We start from the raw sequence: 16,454 nt of genomic DNA on the forward strand, positions 1-16,454 counted from the left end.
TCTCATCCTTTAATTTACTGAAACTCTACTTCACTGCAATCTAACTTGCCATTAGAAATTCTGTCTTTTCTGCTTCTGTTTTGACAGAGGAAAACATTGAATGAAAGTAAGCAGAAACGATTACAGGAAAAGGTACAACTGCTGGAAGCAAAAAAAGAAGAGCTAGAAATTGAGAATAGCACATATAAGTGAGTGGGAATCTATTATTACTGTCATTTAATTCCACAAAGTTACTGCACTGAGACACAGGAATGCAGCAACTCATTCAGCATACCAAACCTGTTCCACCGTTTTTGCCTTATGCGCACCTTAGCTCCACAGTTTTCTGATATTCTTACTCATCAAAAATCCTGTTGCTTAACTCCTGAGTTTAGTATAAAAAAAGTCCCAATACGTTCAGGGTGGTGGGAGGGGAAGAATTCGTTAATTCAGAAACCAATTGTGAGAAATACAGTACTGTGCACCTTAGAATTCTTTTTATAGTGGTTTGTTTTAGAATTTTATTTTTTGACTTTTGCATTAGTCTCAGAAAAGAGCAAATTTTAGATTTCCAAACAATCATTTCTCAAAACATTTAATGTTATAGAGATTTAGGAGGGAGGAGGAGATGGCGGCGTGACGCAGCGCGCGCGGCCATTCTGAATGATATCGATATGTGTAACTAGGGGTGCCGTGCATAATCCGGATTTGATAGGGACAGCTATGAAGCGCAGAGGAACATTTGGAGAAACTTCTGAAATGCCCACTTCGCTGCTGCTGCTACTGTGCGATCGACAATCTCTGGAGACGAAGGCCTCAAATCCTCGGCTTTGTGTATCGCCTGTTGCCGGGGCCCGGGTCAAAACGCTCAGCAGAGATGCTGCTAGGTGCTCGGTGTCGGATAGGTGGTTGGAGGCTCGGAGTTTTTCGGACGGACTCGGAGTCAGACTGTGGTCGGATGCTTCCAGGATGCTGCATCGGCAAGTTGACGGCGCTGGAGGTTTACCGTCTGCCTGAGATGATGGGACTTTCAAGAGACTCTGAGACTTTTACTGTGCCATGGTCTGTTCTTATCAAATTACAGTATTGCTTTGCACTGTTGTAACTATATGTTATAATTATGTGGTTTTTGTTCGTTTTTAAGTCGGTTTGTAATGTGTTTTTGTGATATCATTCTGGAAAAACATTTTTATCATTTCTTAATGCATGCATTACTAAATGACAATAAAAGGGGACTGCGTGTCCTCACAATCATAATCATTTTTATTTGTATTTTGTTAAAAAGAGTAGCACATTAAGTAATAGACCACTTTTCAAATCAAAACTTGATTGCTTTGTCAGTATATAACCCAGTGCACAATTAAACAAAGATAAACTGGTGCTAATGATCAATGACATAATAAGTTGAATGATCTAAACTGATTAACTGAACAGAAACGATTGTAGAAGGAATCAAACTGGGAAACAACCAAGTCAAAATGTGGGAGTTTGGCATCATCAATTCCTACACCAAGGCAAGACTGAGCATAGTTGTAAGTCATCCTGCACCTGCGAGGTCTCTCCCAAGCAGAAATCTTGCGGCATACAGGAGTTTCAAGACGTGCTGTCCAAGCTCTTCTGAAGAAGCACTAATAAACTTCTTCAGAGGAGCTTGGGCAAGGTTGGTGACCAGAAACAGTGAATGGCCATGAAAACTGAGCGCAGCAGATGAGAGATACAGTACGGGTACAGCAAACTGACATCCCTGCTAAATCAGACGGTCCAGTTTTGCTATCAGCTCTGAGCTGACAGAAACCACTGAAATCCAAGTGCACCCTTCAACAGTCTGGAGACTTTTCTTGGCAGAAGTGGGGATCATGGAAGAGTTGCTGCTTAAAAGCTGTTCCTCAGAAGGGTGCTGAACAATGGCAGCAAGTGCTCTGGACTAATGTGTCAAAATTTAACATTTTCGACTTAAACAGGGGGTAGTTGTCTGTGGAAGAGATGAAGAGTTCTACTTGGGTGAGTGTCTGCAGAAAGCAGAGAAGCGCAGCATAGATTCCCTGCAGATCTGGGGCTGCATATCCATCACGCAATACCAGATCGGTTTGAACTTCATTCTGCAGGAGAACAATGACCCCTAAACACACAGCCAAGGTTATGAAGAACTGACTTTAATGAAAAGAAGATGGATGTGAATCTGCTTGAGAATTCCATTAAGAATTCCATTAATTCTGACCAGATCACCAACTTCATTTGCAGATTCGAAACAGATGTTATGACCCCCACCAAGCCGTGATCACGACATTATCGAGGCTCTCTGGGATTACCTTGAGAGACAGAAGCAAGCAGGGCAGCCAAAGTCTTCAGAAGACTTCAAGTCTTCAAGGTGCTTGGAATAACCTATGAGCCAATTTTTTTTATAAAACTGCACAACAGTGTACCTAAGAAAATTGATGCAGTTTTAAAGGCAATGGGTAGTCACACCAAATATTGATTTAATTAAAATTTTTACTGTTTTAGTGAATAATCTCCCAAATTCAAAATATAAGCTTGATAATTAATCTGATTGAAGCACTCAAATTACTGAGAACTTGTTGGGATAGATGCTTTTTTGCCCTGGCTGAATGTTAAAGAATGAAGTTTCTTTGACTCTGGCTAAGGAACTTATTATTTAGGATTAAAAAGGGGGGGAAATTCCTCACCCAAATGAGGACCTTTGAAGTTGTAGATCTTTGGAATTCTCTGCTCAGGGCACCTAAATGAATGTCCAGACCATATGCATAGTTCAAAGGTAAGTCAGAAATTTTGTGGAATCCAGGACTGGATGGATAAGTTAAGAACATGAAACTGATGTAGAATATAGGCCGTGATCTTATCAATCTGGCAGAGCAGGCTTGAAACAACTGATCCACACCTGCTTTTGTGTTGTATAAAAGTACCTGGCTCAGGTTCCCCCCCCACTCCCTTGCATGCCTCAATAATCATAAAGTATCAATGGAATTATTAATGCTTTTCAGATGTATTAATGATTAATAAAGGCTCAGAAGTTTAAAATAATATAATATCCATCAGAATAACTGCTAAATTTCATAATTCCATGTAACCATAGCAAGTCACAGTACTGACAGTATAATGTAAGTATGAAAGAAGCAAGAGGCAGTAATTTGTTTGATGTAACTGTTCAATGATTGTGGAGTTTATGATGGTCATTACATTAGTGGTGTTTGAGACATGAATATGGAAGGATATGGATTACGTACAGGCAGAAGAGATTTAGTTTAATTCACTATTAAGTTTGACATAGATGTTGTGGCTTATGGGCCTGTTCCTGTGATGTACTGTTCTATGTTGTATGTAACTTGTGAATTGTCTATTTTTCTAGGCAAAATGTTCCCTATGAAAATCATGCTAGACTTCAGAAGAGGTTAAAAGATTTACAGCGACGACACAATGAATTCCGAAGTCTCATTTTGGGAGCAAACTTTTCATCTAACAGTCGGGGCAATTCGGTCAATTTTCTACCACCTACCTTGATGCAAGGCAATGACGCAACCTTTGGGAACATTCAGGTACTAAAATTAATGAAATCATTAAATGCTTTTAATCCACTGAAAATTTTATGTTGCAGTTTTATTCAATACCAAAGATATGTGGATAATATTGGCAAATATGAGCTCTTTCAATATGGATCTAAAGGGAATAGAATACTTCAGAAATCATGTAAAGCTAGAAATATTGAAGGTCCAAGGAAACTTAAGAGCTCAAGTTTATTGTTCAACCATATTGTTAAAATATGGTGGACTGTTCTGAGAATAATTAAAAAGATAAATGGAATGGTGGGCATTATATCTGGAACACTAAAATGTTAGAATTAGACATGAAACACTGACCAGCTTAGGAAGGATACACTAGGTTTGGAATGAGTAAAATGTCAATTTACCGGAAATATGTGGACTTTAACTTAAATCATAGGAGAATCTACAAAAAGCAGAATTGAAGTTTTGAAATTTAGATGATTAAGTGATGATTAAATCAATGTTTCCAAGATGTTGCGAGGAAGGAAGAAGAGAAGCTGTTTTACTGTGACTAAGAGAGGTATTCCAAGAATTAAAGCCAGCTTTCTTTCGTGAAATTGCAGAAAAACTCTTAAGTATAGAAGTTTAAAAATATTCAAGTGTTCTGTAATGTTTGTTCAGTTGTGAAATTTAAGTCTGAGATTAATTTTTACAAAGGATACGAAGGTAGCATTTGGAGTTCTTAATGGAATTAGACTACAAGTCATATCTGTTATTTAGTTCTTTGCTCCACCATTCAATAGTAGGTAAGTGCAGCAATAGTCACAATTTACTGTAGGTGTTATTCCTCAGTTGTGAAGCGTCTTTATTTGTGATTCGTGCACTATAAATGCAAATATTCCTTTAGTAGCAACTGGAGCTAAAGGGCATTAAGCAGAAGGTGGAGTATTCAGCTCCTTACACCTTCTTTGTCATACAGTAAAATCATAGCTTATTGTTTAAGTTAGTCACTTTCCTATTCAAAGCCCATATCTCTCAATTCTTCTAATTTGTATCCAAAAATCTAACACTATTAATCCTCTCTCCAGAATTCCAAAGTTTCTCTCTGGATGAAGATGTTTGTCTTCATCTCGGTACTGAATGGCTAAGCCATTTTATCGAGACTGACCCCTACATCCCACTGGAGAAATACTATTCTTGCATGTAGCTTATCGAGCTCCATAAGAAATTTGTAATTTAGTACCTGCATATACGCTGTGTATTTGTGTACAGAGGCACCCATGTCCCACTGAAACACCAACATCTTCTAGTGCTTCACTTCTCTATTTTTCGTCAGTGTATTCCACCTGCCATGTGCTCAGTTTATTCCCTTAGACAGTTTATATTCCTTGAAGCTGCTTACATCCCGTCACAAGCCACAGTGCCACCCAGCTTTGTATCTCAGCATGTTTTGGATTATTTACAAGTGATACAGATTGCAAATAGCTGGACCATCATCATGACTCCTTGGCACATTCCATTACTCACATCTTCCCTCTCTCCCTCCCTACCTTACCATGTTACCGAGTCATTTCTATTGTTTTCTGTCCATGCTCGTGAATGACCCCCATCGCATTGTCTTTAATTTTGTTTAACAATCTCCTCGTCAACACGTCAATGAAGACCTTATTAATGTCCATTTCCACTGGTTCCACTTACCCACAACTTCAAAAAAACCTCTGACCTTAAACATGATTTTCTTTTGTAAATCCACATTAACTCTTCCCACTCCTGTTACTTTCTAAGTGCCATGTTACCGTTTACTTCACAGTAGAGACTATTTCTTTCACAATTATTGATGTCAGGCTTCCTTATCCCTCTGTAGTTGCCTGTTTTATTTTTCCCTCCTTTCTTACACGGTGGAATAATGTTTGCTACCTTCCAATCTCCAGGAACCATTTTAGATTATATAGCTCTTTGGATGATGATAACCTATACAACCAGTGTCTCTGTCTCTACTTCTTTCAAAATCCTGAGATGCAAGCTTCACGTCCTGGGCATTTATTGGATTTCAGTCTCACTAATTTTGCCAGTTCCACCAAAAGTACTCTGTTTATCCTTCGTGGTTGTTCAGTGTGATTGTAGTATTCCCACTGCACACTCTCCTCCTCGTATTGTTTCTTAATAATTTAAATAAATTATTTTAATAACTTAACAAAAATATAAAATTACCATTTGACCTAAAATTAATTTTCAACATTATAATGGTGTTAAGACTTCAGAAAATTCATCATTGGCTGTAAAACAGTTTCAGATAATGTAAAATGATATGAAATAACACTGTAATAGAGTTTAAGTCCTTGAATAGCAGATGATCTTTAAGTCAGTGTACCTGGGTGAGGGTGTCAGTTGTTAAAAGACCTGAAGCCCCCAATGACCCCAGGTTATATCACTGGTGATGTGTTCAGAACATCGTGAGATGTATTCTAAAAATCACTTAACTTTGCACCAACTCCCTCTGTGCCCTTGTGAACCAGGGTCTGTTGAACCCACTCGTAAACATTAAGATGATTATTAGTAAATTAGGCATTCCAGAAAGGTCCTTGGTTGTCAAGGTAATCTGGTATTTTGATTGCTTTGAGGTAGAAATATGAATAAAAGAGTAATTTTTCAGTACTGGAGTTTTTTTAAATTAGATTATCATTTAGATTATTATATAGTACATATTTTTTTAAAAGCCTGAAAAAACAATCTTTGGAAAATATCAACTGCTGTTTTAAACATTGACTACTCTTTAAAAATGTTGTGGCTTTTCTTCAATATCAAGGAGGAGCAGCATCAGAAGGAGCTGAGTTTGATTCGCAAGCGGCTGGAAGAACTCGAGACCAATCAAAAGCAGCAGTTGCATGAACTTGGAGCTCTTGATTGACCTGATGTTTACAGGTTTTTGAATAAGGCATTTGAGTCATAAAAGACAAATAACAGTTATTTGGTGCTACTTATTGTACAACTGTGATTTAAATATTATATGTATTGAGAAGTCTATGTAACACTGGTTTACATGACACACTACACTATCTCAAGCCTTTATATATAATTTATTGTGCCTTGAGAAGAGTTGTGATTTGATAGTGTGGACAGGGTAATTTGTTATTCAACTAATACCTTTCAAATCAATAGACATTTTCCATTCCATACACAGGACTTAGAATGATTTCATGAGAAAACCATTTTGCTGTCTTCGGGCAATCTCTGCATTTATACATTCAAAAAATTGAAAGGTCAAATGTTGACCTTGGAGTCTCATGGTATATGCTTTGGAATTTTTTAATTTGTTGCATGAAAGTTCAGTCAGGGCATCAAAGGATATGGTGAGGAGGCAGCTGTATGGGATTGAGTGGGATCAGCCATGATGGAATGGCAGAGCAGACTCGATGGGCTGAGTGGCCTAATTCTGCTCCTGTGCCATATGATCTTATGGACAACTGGGTGTTCCTCTGGTTTTGGTTCCTTAATCCACATGTGTCATTCAGTTCTGAGAATGGTGACACAACTTTCTTCCAAGTTCCGGCACCTATATCCAGATACTTGAGTGCAAGAATATTCTGACTTTATCAATTAATGAACTGTTTTTGGATGTTTCCAGTAGGAAATATGTCCTTAAATAATCTGTTATTGGCCTGGCTGTTTTTTCATGGTAAAAGTATCACCATCCAATGCCAATCACTAACTTTTAGAAGTGCTTCACAGAAAAGTAATTGATAACAAAATGTATAGAGTTAAAGAAAAGATCCACCAATGTTTGACTGAAGAGTGAAATGGACTGGGGAAGGACAGATAGCCTTCTGTTCATAAACTTCCTTTGCTATGGTTTATTACTGCCTTGATCAAGGCTGACAGAATGCCTAACATAAAATGTCAGTCTGCTTCCTCTTTAAAGTTATGGTCAGCTTAGTTCCTGGATTTTGTTCCCTTTAAAAAATATGTTATGGGCAGTTTATCTAACAGGGGATTGTAACAGAGAGGTTTTCAACTCTAAAATAACTGGAGGAGTTAAGAGGACAAAATAAGGTTGAACTAGAGTTACGGATGTTAATCACCCAGGCTTATGTGAGCTGCAGGGAAAATGAAACCATGTTTCAGAAGTTGTGCTTTCACACCCTTTCACAATGAAATGTCAACAGAAACGATGCAAAAGCAGAAAACTGTGCCAACATCAGTAAGCCTACAACATAAATCCAACATCTTTATTTAATTTATTTTGTAAGTTTAAAAATTTATAGAGTTTATTTAAAAGGACGTAACATTTATTTTGAGTTATATAGATTTAAGCATTGGAATGTTCTTGTGCTTTAATTTTTTCATAGCGGTCGAATTGAGTTTCCTGCTGCTAATGGCATTAAGTTGATTTGAAGCACACACACAGGTCTGTGATGCATTCAGTTTGTATTGGTCCATATTATAGAAAGCCCTTGCTAGGATCAGTCGAGTCAACAAACATTTGAGTTATCAACTGTTTATTTTTATAGTTAATTGTTACATATCTGTCAAAGCATGGCTAATTTATAATAAACTCCATTAAGCTATTTGACATTTTTGAAATGATTTTTCTTTGGTCATTAAGTGATTACTTATGAGCTGATGGTTTTTATATGATTTCTTTTTAATGTGGTTAAAAATACAATGGTTTTTAAAGTTTTTATTGATACATATCAAATAAACATTTTGCTTATTCATTATGTGTAAATGTGTGAATATGCCTTCTAAATGGTGATCATATCCAGTTACAAATTTCACTAAGCCACTTTCTAACTGAAGCTGTTTGGACATTGCAAGGAAGTGTATGAATGAACGTTGCAAAGAAATCACCTTTAAAGTCTTAAACAAGAGAAAATCTGCAGATGCTGGAAATCCGAGCAACACACACAAAATACTGGTTGAACTCAGCAGGCCAGGCAGCATCTATGGAAAAAAAATACAGTCAATGTTTCAGCCCAAAATGTCCTCCAGTTCCTCTGCATTTTGTGTGTGTTGCTCACCTTTATACTCTTAGAATTTTATCTCCATTTAATGATAAAACAGCTGTTGACAGACTTGGTGGCAGCATAACTGACTAATAAGTTTGAATAATTTTTAGTTTAGTTGTTAAGTCTTTTGCTTGCAAGACAAAATATTTCCCTGTTTTACTCTAACTGGGTGTCTTCAATCAGCATGCACAACAAAAGGCCTACATTTTGCCCTATAGCTACACAATTGAAAGAAAAATTTTGTGAACCCTTTGCAATTAGCTGGCTTTCTGCATTAATTACTCAAAATGTGGTCAGATTTTCATCCAAGTCACAATAATAGTCAAACACAATCCGCCTAAGCTAGTAACACTCAAACAATTGTACTGAGTACGCCATTTAAACAATCGCACTCCAGGTTCAAAAAAGTATGTGAACCTCTGGGGTAATGCCTTCTACAAAAGCTATTTGGAGTCAGGTGTTCCAATCAATGAGATGAGATTGGAGGTGTGAGTTGTACAGGTGCCCTGTCCTGTTTTAAAAAAAAGACACAAAGTCAGATTACTGACACAGCCTGCTCTTCTGAAGAGTACCATTTCTTGATGAAAACAACTTTTCAGAGGACCTTAGAAGAATTGTAGATATGCATGAAGCTGAAAAAGGCTCCAAAAGCATTTCTAAAGACCTGAGTGTTCTTCAGTCCACAGTAGAGAAATTGTCTACAAATGGAGGAAATTCAGTACTGTTGCTACTTCCCCTAAGAGTGGGCATCCTGCAAAGATCACACCTAGAGCACAATGTGCAGTGCTGAAGGAGATGAATAAGAACCCAAGGGTGACAGCAAAATACATGCAGAAATGTCTGGAACTTGTGTCCACTATGTTCAAAAAAAAACACTGAACAGGAATGGTGTTCATGGATGGATACCACAGAGGAAACCCCTGCACTCCAAAAAAAAAAAATTGCTGCCAATCTCAAGTTAGCAAAAGACCACCTATATGTTCCACAATGCTTCTGGGGCAATATTCTGTGGACAGATGAAACAAAAGTTGAACTTGGTGGAAATGCACACTGCTATGTTTGGAGGAAAAAGGGCACTATGCACTAACAAAAAAACCTCATCCCACCTCTGAAGTGTGGTGGAAAGAGCATCATGGTTTGGGGCTGCTTTACTGCCTCAGGGCCTGGACACTTGCAATCATTGAGGAAACAATGAATTCAAAATTATATCAAAACATTTTACAGAATGTTAGGGTAGTGGTCCATCTCCAGAAGCTTAATAGAAGTTGGATGATGCAACAAGACAGTGATCTGAAACACAAGAGTAAATCAACAACAGAATGGTTTAAAAAGAAGAACATTTCTGTTTTGGAATGGCCAAGTCAGAGTGCAGACCCTAACCCGATTGGACTCTGTGGCATAACCTGAAGAGGGCTGTTTATGCAAGGAATCTTACAGAAATATTGATGAAACAGTTTTGTTATAAAGGAATGGTCTAAAATTTTTCCTTGCCATTTTGTAAGTCTGATCAGCAGCTACAGGAAAGGTTATTGCTGCTAAAGGAGTTTCTATTAATTATTAAAATACAAAGGTCGACATACTGTTTCCAGCCTGGACTGTGAATGATCAAACAATGTGTTCAATAAAGGCATGAAAAGTACAATTGTTTATGTATTATTAGTGTTAGCAGGTTGTGTTTGTCTATTAATTGTGACTTAGATGAAGATCAAATCACATTTTATGAGTAATTAATGCAGAAACCAGGCAATTGCAAAAGATTCACAAACTTTCTTGCAACTGTACACTCGGTGGTCACTTTATTAGTTACTTCCTGTATCTACAAATTGGCCATTGAGTGTATGTTTGTGATCATCTGCTGCTGTAGCCGATCAACCTTAAGGTATGACGTGTTGTGTTTCAGAGGTGCTCTTTTGCATTCTACTGTTGTAACACGAGGTTACTTGAGTTACTGTTGCCTTTCTGTCGGCTTGAACCAGTTAGGCCTTTCTCCTCTGACCTCTGACCTCTCATTAACAAGGCATTTTCGCCCATAGAACTGGATGTTTCTTTGTTTTTTGCATTATTCTCTGTAAACTCCAGAGAATGTTGGGCATAAAAATCCCAGGAGATCAGCAGTTTCTGAGACTCTCAAACCACGCCACCTGGTACCAACAATTATTCCATGGCCAAAGTCACTTAGATCACACTTCTTCCCAATTCTGATGTTTGGTCTGAACAACAACTGAACCTCTTGACCACATCTCCATGCTTTTATGCATTGAGTTGCTGCCAAATGATTGGCTGATTAGATATTTGCATTAACAAGCAGCTGTACCTAATAAAGTGGCCACTGAGTGTATATACCTTAGTTAAATTTGTTATTTTGATTTTATTTTTATCTTTAGAGATAATTAGCTGCTTTTGACATTAACTGCTGTTTTATTTCATGTTACAAGATTTTGAACATTCAGAGTCATGTGAATAGGGCTGCGGATCTAATTGTGGGTTAATACATTATACAATGATCACAGCAGCAATGTGTGCAAACTATCTAAAATAGTTTGTTTCTGTCTCAAACAATGTTTCTTCATTTAGGACAGTGTACATAGAAGAGTGAAAATAACAATGGAGCAGCTATCAGTGACCCTAGTCTAATCCTGACCTTGGGTGCTGACTATGTCGAGTTTGTATGCTCTTCCCTTTGACTAAGTGGGTTTCCTCTGGTTTCTTTCCACATCAGAAAGACATAGGTTTGTAGGTTAATTGCTCCTGTAGGTTCCCCCCAGTCTATAGGTGACTGGCAAAATCTCTGGGAAGAGTTGATGGGAAGTGGGGAGAATAAATGGGGATAGTGCAGGATGAGTGTAAATGACGGTCAACATGATCTGTTTCCGAGCGATATTACTCTTTGCCCCCATGAAACTGAAGGAGGAGTGGGATGTGCTGACATTCATGCCCTTTCTGCCTTTTAAGCAGCTCATGCTGACCTTTTAGCTCAACACCACCTTCCTGTGGTAATCCCATATTCCTAAATTTCCTTTTCCAAAAATCCATCCCATCCTATTTTTATATATTCAACAACTGAATCTTCACTGTATTCTGAGATTGAGAATGTCAAAGATTCACTCTTTTCTGCAGAATTTCTCATTTCAGTACCACAAGGATGACCTTTGTTTTGATCCCTTGTTGAAGACAAACCAGCAAGGGGAAACTTCATCCCTGCATCTACCCTGTGAGACTCCATAAGAATTTTGTAGATCTCTTTGAGATCACCAATCATTTAAATTCTTACATAGCGCAGGCCCTGTCTACTCACTCAACAAAGCTACTATCTCAGTAATCACTCTGCTCAACCTTTGCCGTGTGGAGAGAGGAAGCCTGCTGCATGAGTAACAGCTTGCTCTCCATATTGTACTGCCTTGACTTGCATATACAGCTAAGACACAGCATCTATGGTCAAACCTGACCGACACAGGCCCTCTGTTTCTTCTTTGGGTAGTAAGACCAGACATATGCACAACCTTTCAGTTGTAGCCTTAACAGGGCCCTGTACGATTTCAGTAAGAATTCTTTATTCTTCTAATGAAATCCTCTTACAAAAATGATCATAATACTCTTTACCTTCCTAGCTGTTTGCTCTTCAAAGACCTCCTCTAAACACCAACTCATTTGTCCCTATTTCAAATGAATGCTCCACCAAATGTTCTAACTTTATATTCCATCTGATGTATTCTTGCCCATTCACTTACACTATCTATATCCCTCTAAAGCCTCTCTGCATTCTCCTATCAGCTTACTCAACCACTTAGCTTTGCATCAACACCTTGCATGATTCCCTCATGCAAATAAATTGTTGTGGAACAAATGGGGCTGCAGCATCAATCTTTGTGGTATCCCAATGTTCACTGTCTTCCAACCTGTTAGTTGTTCCCCAATACAATCAACCTTAATTTTAGTAACTTCAGTGTGATACCTTACTAAAAGCCTTTTGAAAATCCAAATATACCATAGCAAGAGGATTATTCCTTGCTAGCTAACCAAAAGAAGTCCAAAAGCAGCCTGATAAAGAAAGGAAGGGGCTCCTTGTTTAATATTGCCATTCGAGTGTAGGTCAGTGGTAGAATGTGGTGATAGAGAGAATGTAGAAACATAGAAAACCTACAGCACAAAACAGGCCCTTCAGCCCACAAAGTTGTGCCGAACATGTCCCTACCTTAGAAATTATTAGGCTTACCCTTAGCCCTCTATTTTTTTAAGCTCCATGTACCTATCCAAAAGTCTCTTAGAAGACTCTATCATATCCGCCTCCACTACCGTTGCCGGCAGCCCATTCCATGCACTCACCACTTCTGAGTAAAAAACTTAACCCTGACATCTCCTCTGTACCTACTCCCCAGCACCTTAAACCTGTGTCCTCTTGTGGCAATCATTTTAGCCCTGGGAAAAAGCCTCTGATTAATGTCACTCTATCAGGTCACCTCTCATCCTCCGTTGCTCCAAGCAGAAAAAGCCGAGTTCACTCAACCTGTTTTCATAAGGCATGCTCCCCAATCCAGGCAACATCCTTGTAAATCTCCTCTGCACCCTTTCAATGGCTTCCACATCCTTCCTGTAGTGGGGCGACCAGAACTGAGCACAGTACTCCAAGTGGGGTCTGACCAGGGTCCAATATAGCTGCAACATTACCTCTCGGCTCCTAAGTTAAATTCCACGATTAATGAAGGCCAATTCACCGTATGCCTTCTTAACCTGCGCAGCTGCTTTGAGCATCCTATGGACTCGGACCCCAAGATCCCTCTGATCTCCCACACTGCCAAGAGTCTTACCATTAATTCTATATTCTGCCATCATATTTGACCTACCAAAATGAAACATTTCACACTTATCTGGGTTGAACTCCATTTGCCACTTCTCAGCCCAGTTTTGCATCCTATCAATGTCCCGCTGTAACCTCTGACAGCCCTCCACACTATCCACAACACCTCCAACCTTTGTGTCATCAGCAAACTTACTAACCCATCCCTCCACTTCCTCATCTAGGTCATTTATAAAAATCACTAAGAGTAAGGGTCCGAGAACAGATCCCTGAGGCACACCACTGGTTACCGACCTCCATGCAGAATATGACCCGTCTACACCCACTCTTTGCCTTCTGTGGGCAAGCCAGTTCTGGATCCACAAAGCAATGTCCCCTTGGATCCCATGCCTCCTTACTTTCTCAATAAGCCTTGTATGGGGTACCTTGTTAAATGCCTTGCTGAAATCCATAGACACTACAACTACAGCTCTACCTTCATCAATGTGTTTCGTCACATCCTCAAAAAATTCAGTCAGGCTCGTAAGGCATGACCTGGCTTTGCCAAAGCCATGCTGACTATTCGTAATCATATTTTGCCTCTCCAAATGTTCATAAATCTTGCCTCTCAGGATCTTCTCCATCAACTTATCAACCACTGAAATAAGACTCACTGGCCTATAATTTCCTGGGCTATCTCTACTCCCTTTCTTGAATAAAGGAACAACATCTGCAACCCTCCAATCCACCGGAACCTCTCCCGTCCCCATTGATGATTCAAAGATCATCGCCAGAGGCTCAGCAATCTCCTCCCTTGCCTCCCACAGTAGCCTGGGGTACATCTCAACTGGTCCTGGCGACTTGATGCTTTCCATAAGCTCCAGCACATCCTCTTTCTTAATATCTACATGCTCAAACTTTTTAGTCTGCTGCAAGTCAGCACTACAATCACCAAGATTCTTTTCCATAGTGAATACTGAAGTAAAGTATTCATTAAGTACCTCTGCTATTTCCTCTGGTTTCATACACACTTTCCCACTATCACACTTGATAGATCCTATTCTTTCACGCCATCCTTGAATATAACAGGAATAAAAATGGAATTAATGTGGGATTCATGTAAGTGGCAGCTTGGTGATCAGTATGGACAAACAGTATCTCTCTCTCACTCTATATTATCTTCCTCACTGCATGGGGAATCCACCCAAAATTATTTACTCAAACCCAAAGTAGAACTTGAACCAAGGCTGATGAAAATGTGTTGCAGAGACCCATGGCTCTTAGGTCAGTGTTACTTATTCATGCTGTAAAATTAATAAATGTTTTCTTTTTAAAGTAACCACACAAGAAGTAAAACAATGTTTACTGTAAATTACTGTAAACGTTTCACAAAAAGTCACTTTATAAGTGACTTCTTGCATTTATTCTGGTAAAATATGGAAAATCCCAGACTTCATTTACTGGGAAGTAAGATGCCAACTAAGTACAACAAAATTCAAACCTGCAGTGTGTTAAGTAATTTGCACATTGACACAAATTAATGTGTAACATTGAGAATGAAAGGTACAAAATTACATTGAAAAGTAGAACGATTCAGTTAGTAGTTCGATTTAGTGCAAACACAATGAATAATTTTAGCAGTGCAGTTTTTGTTTTGGAATACAGTGTTAATAGCTATGTAATATAGAGACAAGAGATTCTACTGATGCTGGAATGAAGCAATACACAAAAATGCTGGAAGAACTCAATAGGTCAACCTGTTTCTCTGGAGAGAAGTGAAGAGTCGAGTCTTTGGGCTGAGACCCTTCATCAGTCCTGATCCTGCCTGACCTGCTGAGTTCCTTCAGCTTTTTTTGTGTGTGCTATGTAAACATAATTTTTTTAAATTTATTTTTCGTAATTAACAATTGTGCAAAATGCACATTAGCTTAATTCTTAAAAGTAACAGATTTCCCACAATAAAGTACAGATGTTGGAATCCAGAACAGAGACAGACAGCTGGAATAACTCAGTAGTTCAAGTAGCTTGACTCGCTGAGTAAATTAAAACCTTTTTGATTGACTTTGTGTGCCAAACATTGCCAGTTTTTCTTCCTACAGATACTGCTTGACCTGCTGAGTATTTCCAATATCTTCTTTCTTGATTTTAGATTTACAATACCTGCAGTTTTTTTCCTGATTTTTATTTGAGGTGAAAATATCCAGTTGACTTGTAGACTTAAACAAATTATACATCACAAAAAGTGACAGTAGTAAAAATGTCGAACAGTATAAACCTTCAAAGGGTCAGAGCGGGAACCTCCCATTCATTGGTAGATCGGCTGCAGAGTTGTGCCCAGGTGCAGCGGCACCTGGTGACCAGCCTGGGCTGAACGTCTCTGTGGGCACCAAACCACAGGGCAGGAGACAGGAGTGGGAATGGGCACTGGAAGCCCATCCATTGATGTGGCCCGGGGTCAAAGGCCGCAGATCCATGCCGCGGAGGCAGCTCATTCCCACGTACAGCTGGACTTGTGGTGTAAGTACTCGTGGATCTCTGAAATGGCTTCCCTCATGACCTGCAGACTCTCACTCTCCGTTCTGCTCTCCAGCTGGAAACATAAGCAGAGGTCGGTAAGGGCAATCAGTGTCACCCGGCTCACTCCCATGCCTCTCCACAACTTCATTCACTGCCTTTGCTCTGAGTTTGGAGGGGGTTAGCAACACTAAGAGAACACATGTCAAAGAGTTCTTGGATTATCTGGCCTGTTAAATAATGTTGTGTTCAACCATTGTGTCAATACAAAGTTCATTACCTGAGCAGAATATTTTTGGATGTATTTCCCTAGTTCGATCATAGCATCCTTTTCTTTAAATTCATTCTGATGTTTCTGAAAGGAAATTATCACATTGTTAAAGATATTACCATCTGGAGATGAAATGAACTGGCTCAGGAATTTTTGGCTTAAAACTTAGTACCTGGGATTCCTCCATGAGAAAGTTCTCCATCTCCTCCTTGCTCAAGGAACCCAGATCAGCAATTTGCCGGTAATAGTTTCTCACTTCCTCCTTGTAGCGTGGAACATCTCTGGCATAAAGCACTTTATTTGTTGGAGAATGCTGAAAAGAAGTACCATGCATTTCTATTTGCCTTTTGTAGTATCAGATTACACCAATGAAATTTTACAGAAGTGTGGTAGCTGCTACAATGTAGGTAAGT

The 16,454-nt window shown here is 38.9% G+C and overlaps 2 protein-coding genes across 5 annotated transcripts in view; one reads left to right on the forward strand and one right to left on the reverse strand.

The window, feature by feature from the left end:
- The window catches only part of cep83 (centrosomal protein 83), a 65,249-nt gene extending 57,069 nt beyond the window's left edge, over positions 1 to 8,180 (forward strand). For all 4 annotated transcript variants that reach the window (XM_063072286.1, XM_063072288.1, XM_063072287.1 and 1 more), the window contains 3 exons: positions 88 to 188; positions 3,344 to 3,530; positions 6,283 to 8,180. In XM_063072286.1, coding sequence (XP_062928356.1) covers positions 88 to 188; positions 3,344 to 3,530; positions 6,283 to 6,384 — 390 coding nt within the window. In that variant the 3' untranslated portion in view covers positions 6,385 to 8,180. The remainder of the gene's footprint in view (positions 1 to 87; positions 189 to 3,343; positions 3,531 to 6,282) is intronic.
- A 6,459-nt stretch (positions 8,181 to 14,639) lies between these two features.
- LOC134359293 (plexin-C1-like) overlaps positions 14,640 to 16,454 on the reverse strand; it is a 182,538-nt gene continuing 180,723 nt past the window's right edge. The window contains exons 32-34 of the mRNA XM_063072290.1: positions 16,214 to 16,354; positions 16,051 to 16,125; positions 14,640 to 15,846 (exon numbers count right to left, since the gene is read on the reverse strand). Of these exons, the coding sequence (XP_062928360.1) occupies positions 15,745 to 15,846; positions 16,051 to 16,125; positions 16,214 to 16,354 (318 nt within the window). The 3' untranslated portion in view covers positions 14,640 to 15,744. The remainder of the gene's footprint in view (positions 15,847 to 16,050; positions 16,126 to 16,213; positions 16,355 to 16,454) is intronic.

Source organism: Mobula hypostoma, chromosome 20 (genome assembly GCF_963921235.1).
Source record: "Mobula hypostoma chromosome 20, sMobHyp1.1, whole genome shotgun sequence".
Taxonomy (NCBI): Eukaryota; Metazoa; Chordata; class Chondrichthyes; order Myliobatiformes; family Myliobatidae; genus Mobula; species Mobula hypostoma.